The sequence below is a fragment of the Astatotilapia calliptera genome, chromosome 19, assembly GCF_900246225.1.
Source record: "Astatotilapia calliptera chromosome 19, fAstCal1.2, whole genome shotgun sequence".
Classification (NCBI taxonomy): Eukaryota; Metazoa; Chordata; class Actinopteri; order Cichliformes; family Cichlidae; genus Astatotilapia; species Astatotilapia calliptera.
The window spans coordinates 21573629-21596837 of record NC_039320.1 but is presented as its reverse complement, the minus strand read 5'-3'; the positions used below and the strand labels follow the sequence as shown (position 1 = coordinate 21596837).

The 23209-nt window shown below is 41.4% G+C and overlaps 2 protein-coding genes across 3 annotated transcripts; both read right to left on the bottom strand.

Moving 5' to 3' along the window:
- Window positions 1–2694: 2694 nt before the first annotated feature.
- e2f2 (E2F transcription factor 2) lies at window positions 2695–14806 on the bottom strand. 2 transcript variants are annotated; one of them, XM_026152940.1, is made up of 7 exons: window positions 13998–14806; window positions 7645–7744; window positions 6023–6242; window positions 5197–5358; window positions 4809–4923; window positions 4491–4689; window positions 2695–3878 (listed from the first exon to the last, which is right to left on the bottom strand). In XM_026152940.1, exons 1-7 carry the CDS (start codon window positions 14271–14273, stop codon window positions 3604–3606), a joined length of 1347 nt encoding a protein of 448 aa, XP_026008725.1. In that variant the 5' UTR covers window positions 14274–14806; the 3' UTR covers window positions 2695–3603. The 2 variants fall into 2 exon arrangements, with proteins under 2 accessions (XP_026008725.1, XP_026008726.1); XM_026152941.1 differs by having other exon boundaries at window positions 4491–4686.
- Window positions 14807–20793: 5987 nt separating this feature from the next.
- On the bottom strand, window positions 20794–22869 carry id3 (inhibitor of DNA binding 3). Its single transcript, XM_026152736.1, has 3 exons — window positions 22465–22869; window positions 22061–22134; window positions 20794–21571 (listed from the first exon to the last, which is right to left on the bottom strand). The coding sequence occupies exons 1-2, from the start codon at window positions 22762–22764 to the stop codon at window positions 22081–22083; spliced, it is 354 nt and encodes a 117-aa protein (XP_026008521.1). The 5' UTR covers window positions 22765–22869; the 3' UTR covers window positions 20794–21571; window positions 22061–22080.
- Window positions 22870–23209: the final 340 nt, after the last annotated feature.

Here is a 23209-nt window from a genome sequence, read left to right as displayed (position 1 = left end):
GATGTTTGGAGTTTAGCAGTGAGAATTTGTGTGCAGGAAGGTCGACAAAGGTGGAATAACACAGGAATGCAGAAAAAGATCAAAGCTTTATTGGAAATGTGACTCACTTAATGTTTTCCCTCCTTGTCTCCACCCTTTACCGCCCTTTTCTTTTTAAATATTAAGAAACTCTCTTCTTCCCCTCTTAAGGGTGATTTAACTGGTTGCTTCCCTTTCATGCCACATCATTTCTTGTGTTAGAGCAAACTCCTCTCAGAGACTGCGAGCAGGGAAACTTTGGCAGTGAGGAAGTGATGTACATCGAATACAGCTTCTCTTTCTCTGTGACGCACACACGGCGTTGGAGGTTACAGCAACATCTTCCAGTTGCCCGGATTTCCCTTCTTGCTTCCCAGCAGCCCAGAGGAGCAGGATAAGGTTCTTCTATGAACCCGGCCTCCAGCCACCCTCCCCCCCTAAAAAATATCTCCCTCATCTTGCTGCTTGTTGACTCAGCTCCACTAGCACTGCTATCAATTTACTACCCCTGTCAGGACAAGGGGGGCCTGGGCTTACCGTAAAATACCCCCTCTTCTGGTTGACATGGATGACTGAAAATTGGGGGACTGGGGAGACAAAGTAAAGTTGATTTATTGCAAAACACAGGGCTTTAGTTTCCCACTGGAATAGGCATATGAGGTGTATTGAATAGGACTGGAGCTCCATTGAAACTAATTTGCCTCAAGAACCTGCATTGAAGAGCAGCTTTGATGTAAAAAAAATAAAAATAAATAATAGCTCTGACGTTAAGTGACAGCTGCTGCTTTGGAAAAATACATCATCTGTGACTTACTGACTGAGCACTGTCAGTCCAGGGCCATTCCATGCAGGTTCTCCGTGGTCTGGCTTCTGGGCAGGCAACAATGTTTACTCCACCCTCAAACAGATGCCAATGCCAGTGTACCTGTTATTACAGTTGGTATGGTAACAAAAGGTTTTGCAGAGTGGGAACAGGTAGACAGACTTGTTTGTGATTCATATCGATGTTAATTGCGTGTCATAGTGTCATCTGAGTCGTACGAGTGATACTATCCATGTAACTAATAGGTTATAAGTCCACCCAAAGTTTCCCAACCAAGCAGAACCGCTCCTCATCCTGGAGCCGTAAATAACAACATGTAGTGTTTTAAAGGACTGTGTGGGTATGTGCTGCAAACTGGTGAACATTAGTCAGAAAGAGGTATTTATAGTTTCTGCAATTAAACGATCCAGCTGACAAGATTTACTTCAGCTGATTGCTGCTGTAGCAGTAACAGAAACAAGGTAGCTTGCTCTTTAGATAGCATGCAAACCCTGCAGCCAGGGCTGTCATGTGATGCCTGACATGCTTGTTTAAGATCTCTTGTTCAGAACACGAGCTGTTCTGTAGTTTCCGTTAACAGACAGTTTGCAGAGAACCAGCACCCTCTCTCTACATTGTAAGGAGTATAAAGCTTTATAAACTTCGTGTTGATCATAAAAGTCACGTGGATGCTCCTTGGAGTTCCATGCGAGCTTAGTTATTCCTAAAGAAGTGTTCACAAACCGATCTCTGAAGAAACTTGTAGTTGCATTTCTAACTTGCAGCAATGTGCTTTGACTAAAATTAATGACATCGTTTTTCCTTGCAGATTTTTCACCCCCAACACACCATTGCAGCGTGACCCACTGAACTTTGACCTGCTGATTGCTTGCTCCCTTTTGTGAGCGGTTTCCAAAGCAACAAGCTTGTGAAGAATGATGGGTGCCTTTGTGCACCTGTCTGAATGTGTTTATAGCTGTTTCAGTTTCGTTGTAACTATTGATGCAGACTTATTGTCACTCTTTAGGAAATGTCACTTTATATTAGATCAGTGCCTGCACTGTTTAAACTTTCATATGGCTTCCACAGATGTCGAAGAATTAGCGATACATCAGAATATCAAACCAAGAGTCACGTCATACAAAGCAATTCATACGCATTCCGCTTTTTCTGACATGATTAAAAAAGAGGAACTCAAATTCATGTGTAAACAATGGCTGCAGTATATTTTATTTAATAACTTCACAATATTACAAATCATTAAGTGCTGAATGACTTACAACAGTCCAAAATTTTTTAGAAAAAAATAGGTATAAATACAAAACAAGTTATGTACAAATACCAAAAACAATAATGCTCATTGAAAAAAAACACACACACACACTACAAAATCTGAATTCACAATTCTCTAATCTACATTGTAAAAAAAACTGCACGCACAAACGCACAACAACCATTTCCCAAGCTGTCAAATACGCACCACAACACTCAATTTCAAGTTTTGATAGGACAGGACAGTTAGCTTATCTCTGCAGTGTAGAGGGAAAGCCAAAAATATACCAAATTTTATATTTCTAGAACACTTCAAAAACACTTTTTAAAAACAAACAAACAGATTAAAGTCAGAGCTACTCCATCCTCAGGAGTACATCTCTGACATGTAAAAGTGTTACGCTGCAGCAGGCAGGGAAAGTATTTGTGGGCCTAAAACCTGAACAGCAAAGACAAATTTCTCATTGTTTCTGTTTCTGCTGAAGTAACAGAGTTCATTCATTTTAAAACTAGCGGAAAAAGAAATTGCTCCTCTAATTACACCTCATTTACATCAATTAACCCCCTCCTCTCCCCCATCACCCACCCCTCTTCACCCCCCTTGCAACACAGATGCTGCATTTAATTCGTTTTGGGTTATTTCCTAAGAAATACAATAGTAGCTTTACACTAATAAATTAAAACCACTCAGTTAAAGACAACTATTAAACTCAACAGAGCAACAACTGAAACAAAGCTGCCAAACCTACAAGGCGTCGCTCAAAGATTGTACATGTTCAAAGAGATAAAAAGAAAAAAAAAAATAGCCACCATTTGTCATGACCTCTGACTCGACTCTGGGTCACAGCCTGCACATTCAGGCACACAAGGCTTGACACAAAGCTTAAGGCATGAAAGAAGCAACATGAGCACCTTTGAAAACCAGTTTTAATGTCTAAAATCTATGCTGAGATCTCACCTGATGTGTATTCTCGAGCTGTAGATGCATGTCGACACTGAAGTTCATTCACAGCTTAATTTGATCAGTGGTGAAAACACTGCAAACAGACCCTGTGTGTATGGCTCTTCATGGCTTTAGCGTACTTTGATCCAGTGATTGAATCCTGTAACGCTGCATGGCAGTTAAAGCTGACATTATACAATGCTGCCCCCTATGGGCCAAAGAGTGGTACAAACAATTATTTAGACTTTGGAAACGAGGGGTAAAAAACAAATTCCTGAGTTGGTCACACTAAACAATGACTGATAAACAAATGCATCATCAGTTCTTTCGCTGACAATACGACATAAACAATAACTCCTGCTTTCTATGAGACTTACTCGACTTACTGCCCAAATTTACTATATATACAAATATTTTCACTTTATAATTTAAACAAAGAAGTTGATTCCTCCATCGGACATTAAAACAGATGGCTTCATAGTGTAATAGTTTGTCCCAAGAAGGCATTCGATTAAATATTACCCTTCTTCTCCCTGAATTTTCTCCGCCCCATCCCTTCATCTAAGCCTCAGCTTTTCAACAAATCTCCGAGATCGTAAGTGTCGAAGAAGTCTGACACTCCCTCGCTGTCCTCCAGGCTCCAGAGGTAGTCATCGTGGTCCAAAGGTGGAGAAAAACTGACAAAGGGGGTGTTGGGGTCTGACGTGAAGGAGGTGCCAGGAAGCTGGTCCTCGGTTATCTGAAGCAGGCTCGGGGGCAAACCCAGCAGACCCTCTACGTCAAGCAGAGAGGACGTGGAGGTCACAGCTGAGGAGGCGGCTGGAGCTGCTGCGGAAATGTTGGCTGTGTTGAAGAAAGCGTTGGAAATTAATTTTGTGCTAAGGGCACTGCATTAAAAAAACATTTAGAGAGGTGGTGTACTTCTACACTTTTCTTTTTAGCTTCCTAAATTGGAATAGTTTTCACATCTTTTATCCTCATACAAGTTCTATTTTTATTCTACTCTTGTGCACATACTCCCTGAGTTTTTTGTTGTTTTTTATGCTTTCAGCTGAGGGGTTAAATAATGAAAAAGTTAAAGGAACAGTTCAAGATTTTTTTGCAGAATGCAAAACAAATACAACAACCAAACAAGCAAAACTAAAGCAGATTAAATAACATGCCATTTGTTTAATTTGTCACCGATTTATCATGGCATCGCATGAAACCGCCAAAAAGAAGTGTGACCTTTCTGCTTTAATGGTGCTATTTGACCTTTGGACTGGCTCCAGCTGAAGAGGTGCAATTCATTTTTAATGTTCTGGAAGCCTTGGGATAAAATCACTTTGTAAAACTTGTAAAACTAAATTAATGCTAGTTGCAAAACTAGATGCAGTCTATGACTAGTGCACGGGTACGATCAAAGTAAGGGTAGCTCAAATAAAGGTGGTATTCTGTTCAAAACTCAAAGCTTACAGTCAACAGGTTCCTCTTTGACGCTGTAACTCGGTGGTCCTATTGGGGTTGCAGCGGGAGGGTCTTGCGTTTGAGGGAATTCCTTTTTGGGAGTGACAACACTCTTAACAGGACTAGCTTCTTCAAGACCCTCATCAGGACATAGGTAGACTTCTATGGGACCATTTCTACTCTTTAAATAGATCTGCAAAGACCCCTGCTGTAAGGAAACAAGAGAAGAAGCAATTAATTATCAAAACAATCTGACATCAGGACAAATGCACAATTTAAAGGAAGGAGGGGTTAAGGGGACAAACTGAAACATAAACCAAATCTCACCCCTGCTGTGTCTGGCACCTCAAGCTTGGTCTCTGCAGGGGCTTTAACAGCAATGACTGTCTGGTCTTGAAGGCTGCCGATGGAGCGGATGTCTTGATACGTCACATAGCCCAATGTGGATCATGAGGTTAAGGGTAACAACAGTGGAATTTAAATACACGTGCGTGTGTGCTTGTCTTTTTTTCTCTTTTATTATTTTTTGGCTATATCTGGCAAGATATTAGTAGGAATCTGATAGTAAAGTAGGGAAAGACGAACGCCCCTGCTGCCTTTTAGCATATGCGTTACCTACTCAACCAAGCAAGCTACAGCGGAACATGCCAACAAGCGGAAACGGAGATCATGAAAGAATGACGTGGATAACCACGGTGCTCTATGTAAAGGATATCTCTGACTCTCTTTATATTCAGTGAGTTGTTTGAGCTGTGTGGTGCTGGACTGAATCTGTTCATCCAGAGATCTCTCTGCTCTCTCTAGGTCTCCAAGCTCTTTCCTCAGGGCACGGGCCTTCTCCCCTCCACCCGCTCCACCTTCAAACACGTCTCCAACCCTGGAGAAACACACACATACACACAATAAACACGTCTATGAATAATAAAAGTCTGTAACAGTCAAAACAACTCCACACGTTTAGGTAGTGTCTACAACTGGCACTGCAATGTCTGCTGACTGCCACTAGGGGGCAGACAAGCGAGTACCAGTATGAAGTTTTTCTTCCTTTTAATACTTCATGAAGAATAAAAGCAATGGAGACATTTTTAGAATGCAATCAAAGCCCAGTATAAATAGACTCAAAAACAATCGGTAGGTTTTTTGCAAATGTCTATACATCTATCTTTTTTACTAATTAGTCCAGAAAGTGTGCAGCATAAAAACACTACTTTGTAAAATCATTATAAAAATCTAGAGTAAATATGTTATAAAAGCAAACTTTTATAAGATATTAATATCTTGTCTCAGCTGTTTGACACGAGCAAAAAGAACCAAGCTGCATTGCACTATGTTACACAGCTTTGTTAATAAGGCCAAATTGCTGCTGTCAACAGTCCTGCCCATGCTTTGCCCAACATTATTGTGAAAGTCTGTAAGGAACCCTAAATGCCAAGGCTTCACTTAACAGTTACGCAGTCCCTGGTTTGCTTCTGTGAGCTACACGCAGTTGATAAACCTCCCACTATTCCTGCTACTTAACCTTCTTCTGCATTTCTACTTACAGCCACTGGATGTTGTTTTTTGACTTCTTCCTGATAAGCTGGACTCCCTCTAGAACATTGGTGATGTCATAAATGCGTCTTTTCTGGACCTCCAGGACCTCAGTGGCCCAGTTCAGATCAAGGACTCCATCAGGAGACTCAGCAATGAGACCCACAAATTTCTTGGTCAGCAGGCCCAATGACGTGTCGTACCGCGTCCGCTCACCCGGAGATTTTGGAGCTGCGAGGAAACACACAGAAAAGTAGCGCATAAGACTAGAAATGTGCTTGAGTTACACAACTCTGATTTTTACTAATTCATTCAAGTGTTTTATTTGGCTGATGAGCTGGCGGAGAGATCACTGATTCAAATATTTACTGTATTAGTCATACAAGCTGTTGACAACAGTGAAACATGAAAACAGTTATTGGAATGTGTCAACTAGATTTATTTCTGCCTTTATGTTTTACTTTCTATGTTTGATATCATGTTCGAAATTACAAATAATCCTCCAAGCAGAAATATTTCTTCCTCGCACGGAAAATATGAAAATAAGAGCTATGGGTACGGTATTGTAAACCAGAAACAGCATCTGTCTCCAATGACTGTGTCTTCATATTGCTTTAATCTGCTACAGGTTTAATAATCAGTCTTGATTAGTTGGACGTCTCTGCTCCTCTGCATCAAAGAGCAAGTTTAGGTGGTTTAGGCAGCTCCAGCTGGTGGGAATCTTTGTGTAAGACTCGGGGCACATCGGAGATTATGGCCCTCTGTTGTCTTGGGAACACTAAAGTATTCTCCCAGAATACTGTGAAAGAGGTCCTGGCATCTCTGCTTACTGTGCTCTCCCCGTGACTCAATGACATATAACCACACTGGTGATAGAAAATGGATCAATAGGTCTGATAATCTTAGTAATAACATATTCTCAGGGCTCCTTAATTCCAGAGAATTGTCCATCAAACAATCATAAGACATTGCAATTTCATAACTGAGAGACACGGCAGACCGCACATTCCTCCCTGATCTGTCATTCCCGCTGAGCTGTGAGATTTGAGATGTCGTTGGGAAGGAGGCGCTAGCTTGTGTATTCTAGGAAAAGAATGTCAACAAGCCAGTTTATGATACTGGCTCTCTACTCCTGGCTACACCATTGCTTTTTTTTTTTTTAATCTGTTATGTGTAAAGCTGTACGCAACTGAGCTGCTGGTACCGCACTCTGTGCTCATATGGGTGAACTTCGCAGAAAGTGAGGAAACTATTGCGGAATACTTCAGCAGTAGTCTTCCTGCCATGTCAGTTTGACCCATAGCAAACAGGTCTGTTCGTGTTTGCTCACAACCCAAAGGTTCAGGACGCAATCAGGCTGAGGTCGTGTCATGCAAACCTGGCATTACCCACCCTGCCTGGGTTCAGATTAATGCTAAAGAGTACCGTACAATCAACTTCTTTTCATTGTTTGCTCTTATTCTTTTCTTTTAATGTTGAACTGCTTCTTCCCTTTGCATAGTACAAAAAATATTTTCCACCCACTGATGTGTACCACACCACACCAACTTTATTCATAGAGCACTTTCAACACCGTCACAGCAGACACGAAGGGCTGTACACAAACACAACAAGAGATGTACAGTCTACTCACTCCTTGGGCTTGGTATCCGTGCTGCAATGCTGCATTTTCCTTTTGGCGTACGAAACTCTGGCAGATACAGAGGGTCTTCTAAATCCAGCTTCCTCTTGGCCTAAAGGGAAGACATTTATCAAAGATTAACAAAAAGATGCAAATGTTACAAAGCAGGTGTGACTTACAGCTCTACTACTTCCTCTGTATTAACTGCTGTTTCACTACATAAGAAAATATAAAGGGTGTATAAGACTGAAATCCTTCCAATCTCAGTGTAGGCTGAACAAAAGCACATTATGGAAGTGTTTAACTCATCCTACTGACTTTAAATAATGGCTAGTTAAAAAGCTGAAAGAATCAAATAGTTTGTAGGGCAAGTCCAGACCTTTTGTAGAACAGTAGCATGAATGCTAGACGGCTAAATAGGGGCTTGTTTAAAAGTACCATGTCGTAAATGTGCCAACAACCCTCAAGTGCAGGAACAAAGCACCCCCCACACGCACACTTTCCCAAGCACTTCAACAGGGGCTGATTTTGTTTGTCTGCAGTCAACAGAAGCGGGAGGTCTATAGGCCCGACTCGTTGCCTGACATACGTCAGGAAGTCCCTGGAATCACTCAATGACCTCTCCTCCCCCCTCTCAACCCTCTTCCTTCTGTGCTTAGCACACAGGCTCCTCACAGAGACACACGCGCGCACACAAGCAGAACATTATCTGACCATAACAGCGATGCATCATACAATCAAAAGCACATGAACAACCTTTGTAACCCAATATAAAATCTTCAAATGACCATTGCTTTTTTTTCCCCGCCATCCACTGGCCTACTTAGCTGAAGTGAAAGCGCTACTCTCTTAAGGATTAGGAAATTACCACCACACCCCACGTGCAGATATGCTGTCATCATCAAAAGTTCACGGTGGACGAGAACGTTTGCTGTCAGTTGGAAATCCAACAACTGCCCACACAAAAACACAATGACTGAGCTAGTGAGGCAATTTCACCTCCGCACACTCTGGCTGCTGGGTAATTTGTAGTGCATGGCTAGATCTCACAAACTCCTTTCACCGTGTCTCCTCACGAATAATCCCTTTTGCCACGACAGCGTACATGCGGCCAGTGAACTGTTTTAGTTAACAGGTTTAGGGAAATTGCTTTTTCAGAGATGGGAAAAGCAGGGAGTTCACGTTACCGCGTGTGGATGTGCCTACGCATGTGCGAGTAAAGGGATAATGAAGGCTGCCATTGTCCCCCAGTGTTCTCCCTAACACGTCCACCTGTTGTCTCGTGACATCTGGAGCAGCCCCGTGCTGTTGGCAGGCTAGATTTTAATCCCTAAAACACACAGTCAGGCATACAGAGACACCCGCAACAGGACGGTGAACAGCTACCGAAGAACAAAATGCTCACTGTTGCCTCTAAAACGACCTCTTGCACGATTCAAACTTTGAGTTTTCATTGGCCGATGGTCGTGAAAGTCGCTATCAAACACTTGGAGTCGCAGAAAGGAAGCAGATGATACCAGTTGGACTGCCTACAGCCGTGACAGCTGTGGTTTAACCAGAGAAAAACTGCCACAGCTTTCCATTGACTCAGTGTCCCAGCACAAAGAAAAAAACGTCGCATTTTTTGACCAAATAAGGCTGAAGACTTGTCATTTCTATGACTTAAAACGAGCAGGTCAACGTGTGTCAAGTCAAACTTTTTAATGCACGTGTACAATTTGAGTCATAGCCTGATGCATGATGACTTGTAAGAATGGAACCAGCGGTTTCCCCCTGCAGCTGTACATCAGAGTGAGGGCTTGGGTGCTCCTTCATTTGCATGAGTGCTTTCTCTGGTGATTCAACCATATTACGCAAACCCAAAGTCATTTAGAGGAAAGACCTTTTATTTTTTAAATTCCTCACTTAACAGACTAACAGACCACTGAAAGAAGAAGTGCAGCTATTGAGAAATGGTTACATTTTACAGAAAGTGCACAGGTATGCCGCCTAGCACACATCACTTTTAAGGTGTTAGAACACAACATTGTGAAAATCTGAATCCAAAAGCTTTCACACCCTAAAACTAGCTCTCGCATACGTATGGTGCAGCTATAAGAGACGATGGGAGAGGCCCGAGTCAGCTGGCCTCCTTATTAGCACGTTATCTCAAAGACTGGCAGTATCACGCCACTCACGTTTGCTATAACCTCACCCTGCCTGATTGCCCAGTTACGCCCATCTACTGCACGCGGCCCCTTCTGTTTGCTGTATATTATTTGGCCGGTTCCCGCCGTCTCTGCTGCTGTGCTGTAAACTCCACGCATGTAATCATAATCACGTGAAGGGCTTCTGCAGTCGGGCCTCTCCTCAAACAAACAGATCTTGCTAGTCAGGCTGCACCAGACTTAGATTCCATCCAGGCAAAGGGCAAGTTTCAGTATGCCTACAAGTACCTACCGCTCTGTACCGAGCCCCTTCACTACCACACCCTTGGACATAAAGGAAAAACAAAAGTTGCCCTACAACAGCCTCTTAAGCGGTTAAACAGAGGTGTGGATCCGTCCCCACTGTGGCTTGCCTGCCTGATGAGGGTAAGCTGCTTTGAAATGCAAAACTCCCCCTATAGAGAGCATTGCCCTGTAGGGCTGGTATTTGCCTGAAGCTGGGGTTAAATGGAAAACACACCAACAAAACAGATAATAGAGAGAATGCATACAGTTGGTACTGTGTCCAATATCCCACCAAAGCATTAGCCTGAATGGGTTGTTAACCCTAGGGGCTAAAAAAAGGTCAAACCAGAGCTGAAGGTCGGTTGCAGGAGACGTGTGTGTTCCTAAAAATTACCAAAGGAGAAAGACTAAGGCATTAGCTGACATCCGTAATCACTCAGTTGTGGTGAAACTCCGAGTACGTCACATAAACAGGGAATAAATGGGACATTGTTCCTGGTGAATATTATGGAGATGCATCCTGTTGCCATACCGCTGTTTGACTGTACTGAACTTTGCCTAAACTGACAAATTCATTCATCTGCAGTCCAATAAGAGAAAAGGGCTTCCCTGGACTTTGGCTGTAGGTCTGAATACTGTAACACATTTACATCCCTATCGAGCTGAAAGGAAGCAGAGACAACAGTTTATCAACAGTTTACACACCCTGGTTAAAATTCACATGCCAATAGCTGATACGTTGCCTTTTTCTAGAGTTGGTAAGATTAATAAGTAAAGACTGGATCTCTGCAGCTGAAGTTTACTAAAATCAGTCAAATATTAACCTTTTTTTATTTTTTTTGTAGGTAGGTGCCTACAAACGTGTGGGACTTTGTATGTGCTTAGATTGTTTGTACTTAAAAGAAATAAATGCTAAGCTTTAAAATCTGGTTTCCCAGTCAAAGTTTAAAAAAGGAAAGATTAAAGAAAAAAGCTGTGGTTATAATGTTGTATAGGTTAAAGGAAGTGAGCCGTAAGTACATGAAAAGGCCACACTTCCTGTAAACAGAGAAGTCATGACTGAACATGCACTGAAACAGCTGTGTCAGCAACACATTATTATCTTCAGCTTCTTTACTGTCGTCAATAAAACTTCATAATATCATCACATCAAATGTATCCTGCAAGATAGCTACCACCAGCCATCGCAACACATACAAGAGCAACTCAAATGTCGTGACTTTTAGTCATTCAAACCCAAACATAATGATAATGACATCCTTGTGTCAAAATCATAAATATATATTAGTGCAACAAAACTAACGTATAATAGAAGGAATACGCTCAAACATCATTAAAGCCCACTGTACCACTTATTTCTAGACACGGGAATCAAATCACTTAAAATGATAAGTTTAAAAACAGAAACTTTAAGGTGCGTTCACTCCCTTTGATTAAGTTTACCCAAATTACTGAAGTGATCCAGAGGAAGTTTCTTAATCAGAGAGCTTTTTGAAACCTCATCCGTATTTTCAACCGTGCCGTCACTTCTGTCAACCCGAACTAGGCTCCTGTTTTTCTGGTAAATTGAAACGTGCACCTGTGACAATGTGCAACAACTGAAAATATTCAAATCCCTTGAAAACAGAAGTTACCGTGGTCACAGTGTGCATGCACAAAAACACAGGCGACATGACTGCGTACACGGGGGTCGTGTCATAAAGCCTACTGAACCACATCAAATCCAGTATGGACCACTTATATGGCCAAACTTTAAGGTTGGATTTCAAGGGGAAAACCAGGTTATCAAGCGTGAATGCACGTAATATTTCTAGAAACCAACAATGCATACACACTAGGGCTGCCACAAACGATTATTTTGATAGTCGACTAGTCACCGATTATTTTTGCGATTAGTCGACTAATCAGATCATCATCCATTGGACGTAAAACTACAGCTTATTGCACCAGCAGCATCTGCTCTTATATAACTATCATTAGCTTACAGCTTTAAGTGTTTAAGGTCTGTGCTAACTAAAAATAAAGACAAGATGATAGTTTATTAAATTTTAATGAAGTTTTCAGATTGTTTCGGTGGAGTTTAATAAACTCCTTGCTATCTAAAATATAACAGGACACTGGAGTATATTCTGGAGCATCTCACACTTCTGATAATCAGCTGTCTGCTTGACGTTTATTCAGCTGTGTAAAAACTATAACTTTAATCTCAGACAAACTGATTTACTCAGGAACAAATAAAATACTAAAAAAAAAAAGCCAAACAATAACATTTTAAGTTATCTAAGTGACTCATATATATTCAACCTGAGTCGCGAAAGACAGTGGTGGGTTTGAAAACGATTTGCGGGGAGTCCGGTGTTCTCACGGCTCTAGTGAGCCTCGCCCCCGGCTCGCTAACGAGCTAGTGGGTAACAGACGTCTCTGAAAACGTCGGAGCGCTTTTGAAAATATGTGGTGTCCTGATAAACTGAGCAGATATTTGAGGCTTACACAGCTACATTCTCGCCTGAAAATATGTTAAACGTTTATTTTGTGACCCAGAAAGAATAATAAGAGTAACATTAAAACTAACTAGCTGCCGCCATTGTTGGAAACTGCGCTGGGCCGAGCTATGAATTCTGGGACACAGCGGCTTCTTCTTCTTCGGGGTTTAACGGTAGCTGACATCCTTGTACATGCAATGCTGCCATCTTCTGTTTCAGTCCGTTATTACACTCTTAAATCCTGCCACTTATTCCTGCGTCTTTTGTGATCTTACAAAGCTTCAAACGACGCGTCGACTATTAAATCAGTCGTCGACGATTTTGATAGTCGACGTAATCGTGACTAGTCGACTAATCGTGGCAGCCCTAATACACACTTTGACAGCAGTTAGGTTCACATTGGCACATGATATGCCAGGTGGTACCCTATTTCTCACTTTACTTATATCCATCTAATCCTCTTGAAGGGCCTATTAGGGCTGGGGATTTGACATGAGATTTGAAAACCCTGTACGCACTCTAACCCCTTTAGCGTTACTGCAATTCATTAAATCTAAAAAAAGACTCCGGGGCTGACGAGTCAGCTGGAATAAAGACACCAAATACAACAAACAACAACAGGTGTGGAGCACTAAAAAGCTGCTGAGTGTCATCCAATCTTCTCAGATCAGGATTTTCAAATAATCTTCAGCATTCGAGTTTAAAATGAACGACATTACTTAACATCATTAAAGCCAACTGTGTATGTGTTTTACAAAACAGGTTAATCCTTTACTTATTGGTGATGCTTTAGGGCTTCCGATAGTAATACTTTCACACTCCAGAAAATACACTTGTTCTGTGGTTATGACCTCTGACCTATGCTTCCTTCCCACAGTCCAACACAGACCCTGTTTTGACATAATGGGAAGTGAGGGTGGAGCATCTGTTGTGTGTGTTATCTCCCATTACAAGTGTTGGGAAGCTATGAATTTGCCTTAAGTGTCTTTCCTGCAGCTTGGTCGAGCCCCTGCATTGTTTGCTTGTATTAAAAAAAAAAAACTAGCTCTGCTGCACCAAGGAGGGGGGACACTCGTTATTTGGGCACAAGAAAGTGGGGCCTCTCTCTAAGCACCCCTACTGGCTCATCAAAACCATCAAACACAGAACAAGGCGTCTGGCCTTGTCTTAGCTACAGCTGGACTGCGGGAGAAGATGTCACACAGCCTGGCATGGATAAGGAAAAAAAAGAAAGAAAGAGAGAAGACACCAGTCATGCACATCAGCAGGAGCAGCCACAGTGGCCCCTCTGTGGCTTATCACGTCAAAACATATCTGAATGCACCCTTCTCAAACATGCATAGCAATGAAAAAAGTTAAATATTCCTCCCCCGGACATATGCATATCATTCGCTGGATATTAAACAGTAAGGAAACACGACCCCAGGCTTGTATTTGTGTGATTATTTACCGGCAGTCGCCCGGAGGATGATCTGATGGGTTTAACCTCGGGTCCATGGGGGGTTGAATACAGGCTGTTGGCTCTTTGTTCGGCCACGCTGGTGTTGCAGATCTGGGTGAAATATCCGGCCGGTACCGTGTTCATCTGCGGACTGGACAGTCCGGTGAGGAAGAAGTCGGTCTTCACTCCACCGGTGGACAAAAGCTTCATCTTCTGCTGAGAGCAAGGCAGCCCCACTGCCTGCCGAGCCGATGCCGGCGAGACGCCTTTAGGCATCCGCATCATTTTCCTGAGTAGACTAAATTTAACCGGACCGGTGAGGCGAAGGCAGAAGTGTGCCTGTACTTGAGCACACTGAATCGCTCAGCAAGCTTCACTTACTGCGGGACCTCTATGAATATATTAACTGCCAATACTGTAACACACAGAAACAAAACAAAAGCAACTTTCACAGCGTAAACTGCCGAATTAGCTGCAAGCCGCATGAATTACACATGCAGTACAGGCTTATATGTTATAATGTGACGTTTATCCTTAGTACATTTAACAGGCTGGTCGGTGTTGTTATCCTTTGTCCTGTAACAGTGTAGAGGAAACTTGCCTTACCAGTTATAAAGAATAGCTTCCTGAATAAATAAACTATTTCAAACGTCCAGAACTTTAAAGCTTAACTCTCCAAGGCTTTCAGGTCTCACTGAGATCCGGTTCCAGCTGGAGATTAACAAATGATTGTGACTCCCTCTGGTGCTGAATCCGACCCAGTATGCCACTCCTGTCCGTCCACCTCAGAGCTCCTCTCTCCATACAAGGGGGCAAGAGATGGGGCAGAACAGTCTTTTTACCGCCAAACTTCATCCCGCGAAATTCGGATCTCCCGCGGCTGAAAGCCGCTTCTGATTGGCTCATGACACGTTCAGCTTGTCTAATTTGCATAAAACAGTTGTGCGGGGATGGGAGTGATCTGCTTAAAGGGACAGGAGCACACATCAAGACATGGTGTTCTTTCATTGCCAGGCTGGATATGGAGACAATGACCAGCCCAGACTTTATAATCACACGTTAGAGGCGCATTATTGTTGTTGGAGCACTTTTTATTACCTTTTTAACTCCACTTGTAACCACTTACTTGCATTTTACAGCATCCCAGTTCAGTTCCTTGACAGTCAAAGATTACAAAAACGGTTAAACATTAACTTCATATGTTTATATGAAATTTGTAGTGTTTTAAAATGAAGTCTGATTCTGCAAACGGTGCAATCATGTACAGTATGTTCAAATAGTGCCGAATTGCTCTCTGGGTAATCAGGACATAATAAAATATGTGTATTAGAAATCAGAGGGCAAGAAAGGATTGGAAAGTTTTTTTCACAAGTTTTATTTTTTAAATATAATTAAATATACACTGTATGTTTTTTGTAAACAATAAAGACAATTTTGCTTTATTGTATTCCATGTGATCAAAGTGTATTGTTCTCTGTTACAAGGAGATTTATAGATGATAATTGGATTCACTCCGTACCACTCCTGCTTATTGGCTCAGAGGAGGTATTGAAAGAAAACACCCCCTCCCCCATTAGCAGCAACCAAACCCAAGCCATATGACTTGACCCCCTTGGCCAAGACAAAGTAGACTCTCCACCAAAGCAGCCCCATTGTCCAGCGTCAATCTGAACTGCATTTTGAATGAAATAATCAAAGTTGAAAGTGGTTTGAATGCACAACAAAAATGATTGTTTGTTGTGCATCTGTGCCTTTAAAAAACCGAGGGTGAAGAAAAAAGCTGACACAGTTGCCTCCTTATTACACTGGATTAGAGATCAGGAGATAATTCTTAATTGTCAGATGAAAGAAATTTGCTTTGTTACTGCACTGGATGCCCACAGAGTGCAACGTATATTATCCCCACCCTCATGTTTCTTCCTCTTTCACACAAAATCCTGCACAATTTGTAGGTGTTCTTGCATAACTAGCAATACTGGAAATTCAGATTCATGTTTCATCCCAACTGCATGACATGCAACATCTCACAGCATTCTAGTGATGTACATTTTGTACTTTTAACTTTGTTGTTTGTTTCTTTTGTTTTTTTAAATCACTAGTGATGTTTCTCTCTGTCACATCAAAATTTGTGATGCTTCAAAATGTGTTCAGTGTATCAAACTGTGAATTTGTTTTATGAAACTCACGTGGAGTTAAATGAGTGTCTGGACAGTTACACATTTATTGTAGCTTTGCTGCCTACACCCCCAAATGGCTGTGCTATTTATAGCCATTTGTATACAGAGTCCTCTATTTTCAGTAACGGCGCAAGTGATGACTGAAGTAGAACCAGAAAACATCACTAAATGCTGTTTTTCCTCCCTTGAGACACTCTGCTAGGCCTTTACTGCAGAAATGTCAGCTGCTGCTTGTTTATGGGTCTTTCTGCATTTGTTTTTGTACTTAGTGAACTAAGTGCATGCTAGATGGGGTTGCCAGTCAGGTGACCAACTTAGCCCTTGATATCTCATTGTCTTGAGAAAATCTTGGGTACCTTTTGCTGTATGCTTTTGGGTCATCATTCATCTGTTTTGCAGCATCTGACTGAATCTGAGCAGAGAGTATAGTAATGCACATTTCAGAATTCATGCTGCTTATATCGGCATTCATATAATCGATAAACACTAGTGATCTAGTTCCACTTAGAGCCATACACCAAGCAGGCATAACAATATGACCACTGACAGGTGAAGTCAATAACACTGGTTATCTCCTCATCATTACACCTGTTTTTGAGTGGGATATTTTAAGAAGCAAGTGAACATTTTTGTCCGCAAAGCTGACAAAAACAGAAAATATGGACAAAGATTAAAGCAAGCTTGACGAGGGCGAAATTGTGAAGGCTAGAACTCCAAAATTGCAGCTCTTGTGGGGTGTTCCTGTTCTGCAGTGATCATATTTTTTAAAAGTGGTCCAAGGAAGAAACAGTGGTAAACCAGTGACAGGGTCATGGGCAGCTAAGGCTCACCGAAGCACGTGGGGACTGAAGATCTGTGTGATCCAATCCAACAGACGAGCTACTGTAGCTCAAACTGTTGAAAAAGTTGATGCTGGTTCTGATAGAAAGGTGTCAGACAGGGGGCTCTTGCTGACCTGTGTCCACTACCGAAAGCATCAACAATGGTCAAGTGCGCATCAGAACTGGAGGAGAAAATTGCCTCATCTGATGAAGCATGTTTTCTTTTACATCACATGGATAGCCCACTACGTGGTGTCACTCACCTGGCACAACAGCGAGCACCAAGATCCACTACAGGAAGAAGCCAAGCCAGTGGAGGTAGTGTGAGGTTTTGGGGAACATTCTGCTGGGAAAACTTGGGTTCTGCCATCATGTGGATGTTATTTTGACACGTACCAAATACCTAAGCATTGTTACAGACATGTACACCCTTTGATGGAAATTATATTCTCTGATGGGTGTGGCCTCTTTCAGCAGGATAATGCGCTGTGCCACAAAGCAAAAATGGTTCCCCAGATCTCAATCCAATCAAGCATCTGTGAGATATGCTGAGCAAACAAGTCCAATCCACGGAGGCCCCACCTCACAACTTACAGGGCTTAAAGGATCTGTTGCTAACATCTTAGTGCCAGTTATCACAGCACATCTTTAGGGGTCTAGTGGAGTCCATGCCTCCATGGATCAGGGCTATTTTGGCAGCAAAAAGGATGGTCAACAGAATATCAGGCAGGCAGTCATAATGTTATGCCTAATTGTTGTACATGCTCATCCCATAACATCCCCTCTACCATGTTTGGCAATGTGGTATGCTTCTGGTCATGGGTGGCTGCAGCTGAGGTTGAGCAGATTGCCTACTCGGAAAGTCAGTGCTTCGATCCCAGACTACTCCACTCTGTATCGAAGTATCCTCGGGCGAGAACCCCCGCTGTGTCAATCAACGTTAGAGCAAATGTTCGTGGTGCTTAGGTATACAGAAAAAAAGCCCTTGTAATAATGTGTTTGATTGGGTGAATGACAGTAAAAAGTGTTTTGAGTGCTCCAAGTAGAAAAGCATGATATAATACCAGTTTATTTATCACCATCGTGAGCCATTCCTTTCTCTCTCCATGCTTTTCTCTTCCCATCATTCTGGTACAAGTTAATCTTGGTTTCATCTGTCCAACATTTTTTCCCCCCAGTACTGTACAAACTCTTTGAGCTGTTTCCTGGCATAGACTAATCTCTCCTCATTGTTCTGGAGGGACACCAGTAGTTAGTTAGAAACCCTCTGTATTTAATAACAGACCTTGAGAGTGATACACCCACCTGTTTGAGAATGTTTTCAACGTGTCTTCAGCGTTTTCTGAACAAAGAAGGTTATCCTATAATCATGCACTAGTTCAGTCTTTTGGGCATTTCTATGTTATTGAGCCTGTCAGGGTATTCATTATTTTTAAGAATATACTAGACTACTGATTTGCACCTTTCACCAGCAAGTTCAACAATTGGAATCCACTCCAGATTTTTCACCTTCTGAATTTGTCACAAAATAAGAAGAGAACTGGGCTTACTTGGCCATGAGACAGCTTGTCAGTCATTTGTCCACTGTGCTGCTGTAAAGAAGAAAGATCATTTTCTAATTCTTGTGCAATCCTACATTTTGAGGTTGGCTGCTTCATTTTGACACTGAAAGCAACAGTTCTTGATGTCAGGAGGCTCCATCCTCATCCAACAGCCCCATCTAGTGTGGACTGGCAGCTGATCTTCATGTTGTTTGCTGCTTGCAATAGTCTTCTTCATTACTTAACCAGATTAACATACATGATTAATGTTTAACATTGGTGTTAAAGAATAAGTACAAAAAAGTTTGACGTGTTTTTTAGTGGTTATTTGTCTGTAGGTTTTTCTTGTTGGCAATCTTTCAGCTGGCACTGGTTAATATGTGCGTAAATTTACTGGTGGAAAATACTGGTTTGATATTTACCTGGTGTGTATTCTAATGGGTAGGAGAGCCAATTTATATCCCAAGTGACTATTTTGATGACAAGATTGTGTCCTACTTGTGTTTTCTCCCAATGTTTTTGCCAGTCAAAAGAGTCCCAAGACTTTCTAAGTGCTTTTTAAAGGTTCCAGGCAGCACCTAGTGATTGAACAGGGGAATGAACAGCCATAATAGTTTTATTGTAGATTTTAGGTGGTAGGCCAAGTGGGAAAATATTTCATAATAATAGTTGTAATTATTTTTACAGTATTGATTTGATGTTAAGAAACATTATTAGAAAAGATTTGTGTGCAGTTTATTATTTTACTTTAGCATGTATGTCTCCTATGGCTTGAGACCCAATTAGCAACAGTTAATTGGGTTAACTGCTGCCAGTTAACATCCTGCTGGAACCAGGTCCCACCACTGTCTACGTGGTTTTATTTTTTGTAATGTTTTGGCTTTTATTTTTTATTTTTTGACTTTGGTGAACAAACACGTGGGTGGTCTGCACCTCATCTCTACCACAAGCCTCCTATTTTAAGCCACCTGCTATGAGCCATCCTAACACTGTTATTTTAAAATGCATTCCTTTATTGATTCCTGTATTATCGTTCAGCACTACATCACTGATATATTGCTGAACAAAATTATATGCACAGAGAAAAACAAGAACGTCACAATAAAAACAAGACAGGGTTTAAAAAGACTGTCGTTCAGTCAAAGAAAACAAAATGAAGAAAAATAATATGTACAAAATAGAATCTACAGCTGAGGTGTGCTCAGCTATTGCACTGTATCCATGTATTATCTATTTATTATGACGCATACTGTCCACTTATTAGTCTGATAGCAGTTAAGCTGTCATGTAACCTTGTTGTCCTGAACTTCAGGCTGTGGTGCTGTTACTATTAATAATAATGTACATGAGCATTTTAAAAGTATAGAACATATATAATATTAAATATGAAGTCCATATAGGTAGTAATAATTATATTTTGTATCACAAAATATTCTCCACCGTGATAACTTCCTACGGCGAGAAAAGCCAATAACGCATTTGCACCACTAGATGGCGTTGCTATTTCATTATTAGCTGTACGAGGAAGGTTAGAATTGGGTCATCATGTTTAACTCTTCTCCCTTGTTGTTTTGTTGTTGTTAGCTTTCTTCTATTTTCAGATAAATAAATAAATAAAAACAAAGAAAGAAAGAAAAGTGCAAAAGTACAAAGCTTCCGGTCAGTGTAACTATTGTTCTAGAGAGATACCGGTAGTGTGTGTCAACATCTAATTCCTGAAATTCCACACAGATCCAAGCGTTTGTTCAGCTTTTGGAAATCAGTTGTCTACAGTCATACTTCCCATGCATTGTTTCACTCTCTAATATGATTCCATAAGGAAAGCTTCTCTGTAAAAACCATGGAAACATCTTCCTATCTTCTTTTTTTAAAAATTGTATAGTGCTACCTCAAGAGTGGTAGCTTTAGCTAGGCAGCATACTGTACCTCTATACACTGGTGTCATGAAGGTGACATTTTAACAGGATTTATGAATGATCAGATGCACAGTTTTACAATCACATAACATCCTCTCTCTTTTACACCATTTAGGAAATTCAATCGCTATGAACTGGTTTCTTTGGAAAAATAGAAACACTGAGAGGAAACTCCCTTTGTTTGATTTCCAACCACTCAACCTCAAGATTCATCTAAATACATCCTGTTGTATCAGCATTTCACTGTCATCCAAAGCCAGAAAGTCACGTCAGCATCCCCATCGTCTTCAGAAGAATACGACTAGTTCAAACTCATTCATTTTTCTAGACCAAACACACCACACCAGGAAAACGGTTTCACATTCTTTTTTTTTTTATTTCATTACATAAAAACATACATGTACATACAAAGCAAACTTTATAATAAAGAGTTTATGAAACTCACAGCACATTGTCTGTAGAAATAACACAATCCCTGCAAACATTTACAATTGACTCTAGTATAGAGTTCTGATTATACCTAAGACACGCGAACTCCCAATCCCCCCAAAAAAACAAAAGAAAAAGAAACATCCATATTGATTCACATTTCACACCCCCAGCAGATATGTACACCTTCTTAAGAAGTTTGATTAGTTCTCAAGATTATTAGAAAACATGTGTTTTGCTTTTGGGGAAGGGGGAAAGGGGGGGGGGTGATAATTGTGTGAGGTGATATGAGACTTGGATACAAAGTTCAGGTTGTGTGTCCACAAAAACTTTTGTTTGGAATGCAATACAAAAAGAAAAGAAAAGAAAAGAAGAACAATTCCTCCGACTATCTATAAGGAATCCCAGGTTGTTTTTTTTAAGAGGAAGGCATACAAAGCTGGTAGCTTTCACTTTCCAATCCTGGCTTCTACTTTGGTGTGTTGATTTGTCTGTCCACGGGCCAAAGAATGAGTCTCTGTTTTCTTGCTCATGCAATACTGTTGATCCCCACTCATCTAGGAAACAGTCCACTTTTTCCTCTCTTTCTTCAAGCCCTCCTCCTTCTTCTTCTCCTTCTCTCCCAAATACCTATCCCACCCGTTCTGCCCCTCTTGTCCTCTTGCCCGGAGTGAAGTGGAGACATGTGTTTCCCTGCACCTGCGTGGAGAGAAAGGAAGAAAAGTGAAGTCAGATCTCTCACCCTCCCTCTCTCCCTCCCTGCAGAGGGGAGCAGACAGACTGGCGCCTAGCATGGAACTTTCATTAACCCCAGGCAGATAGCAATGAATCCACTACACAATCACTGGCCTGTCTAATTGGCGAGCATAATGAAAGTGGAGGAGTGAAGACTTTCACTTTTAAGCATATCAGTACTTACATTATTCTCTCTGGCATTTATAGATTTATTTGAACTTAAGTAAAAAGGAGTAATTCAAGATATGATGATTTGCTTCAGGGCACATTTGCCTCATATATATATATATATATATTTATATATTTTTTTTATTATATTATTATATATATTTACATATATATATATATATATATATATATATATATATATATATATATATATATATATATATATATATATATATATATATATATATATATATATATATGTATCAATTAGGAATATATACGTACCATAACATGCCATCTCCATCTTAATGGCACAACCGCCCTTCTTCTTTGGAGAAATTGCGACTAATGTCCGCAGTCTGAATGGAGAGGACAGAGAAGAGAAGCAAGTTTCAGAAGCTGGCAATAACAGAAGTATATAATAAATGCCTGAGCAGAGGTGTGACATCGCAGAGCACCATCTGCTGCTGTGTGACTGCGGTCTACAGCAGAACAGCAGCGCGATGCGCGCACGTACGCATGCGAACAAACTTTGGAAAATTCACAGCGCACGGCCTTGAACTTTAAATGACTCTGCAGTCCAGATTCATGCAGTGCAAATAACCAGCAGGCAAATTCCTGCCAGTGATCGTGACGAGTGACTGAGGATGTCGGAAAGCGACCCAGCATCAGCCCGCATCTCCCCTCACCTTTATTGACAAAACCATCTCCGGCGTGGCCGTGTCCTCTGCTTCCAGCGCGATCTGCAGGTCGAAGATGTAGTCAATAACGTGTTGCAGGATCTCCACCTGGCTGACCGACTTGTTCTGCGGGATGCTCGGAACCAGCTCCTTCAGCTTGGAGTAGCAGTCGTTCATGTCGCACAGGGCGCTCACCGGCTCATCCAGACAGGAGTGTTTATTCCGGCTGATGGCGAGGTTCTGCTCCGAAATGCAGCACACGGCCTTGTAGCAGCTCCTCACCGAGCGGACGGGACTGATGGCTTTCATGGTGAAAACGCAGGTGAAACTAGAGCGATTCACTCGGCTTGTAAGATTTCCTGCTGAGGTCTTTTCGATCAGTGTCCTGAACAGCTACAGTGCAGTGACAGCGGCGTACACTTTGGTTTTTATAAGGCACACGCTTGCAGACGCCCCCTTTCTCGTGATTGGCCAATGTAAAGAATAAACCTAATCCCATTGGCTGATACGGAATTGGGGAAGCGTTTGGAAGGTATGAGGAAATAAGGTAGGGATGCCTGAAGGGAATTGTCAATCGATTTTTTAAGCTATCGTTTTCTGATATTGCTCTTTATTTTAAACAGATGAAAGGTTTTAAAGTAGGTCACTTTGAAGAATACCGTGTAAATGAGGGCTTCTATTACCTATGGGGTTCTGCCTTGTGAATAATAGCAAGGAACGTGGTTTAGAGTTGGACTTTTACTTCTTTCATCAC

Excerpts from the sequence above, each read along its gene's own strand:
- e2f2 (XM_026152940.1), bottom strand. The coding sequence starts at position 14,273 with ATGATGCGGATGCCTAAAGGCGTCTCGCCGGCATCGGCTCGGCAGGCA. Across the intron at positions 5,359-6,022 it reads AAAAACAACATCCAGTGGCT|GGTTGGAGACGTGTTTGAAG; the intron begins GTAAGTAGAAAT and ends GTGTTTCTCCAG. Across the intron at positions 4,924-5,196 it reads GAATATAAAGAGAGTCAGAG|ATTGGGCTATGTGACGTATC; the intron begins ATATCCTTTACA and ends CTCATGATCCAC.
- id3 (XM_026152736.1), bottom strand. The coding sequence starts at position 22,764 with ATGAAAGCCATCAGTCCCGTCCGCTCGGTGAGGAGCTGCTACAAGGCC. Across the intron at positions 22,135-22,464 it reads AGATGGTTTTGTCAATAAAG|ACTGCGGACATTAGTCGCAA; the intron begins GTGAGGGGAGAT and ends CTCTCCATTCAG.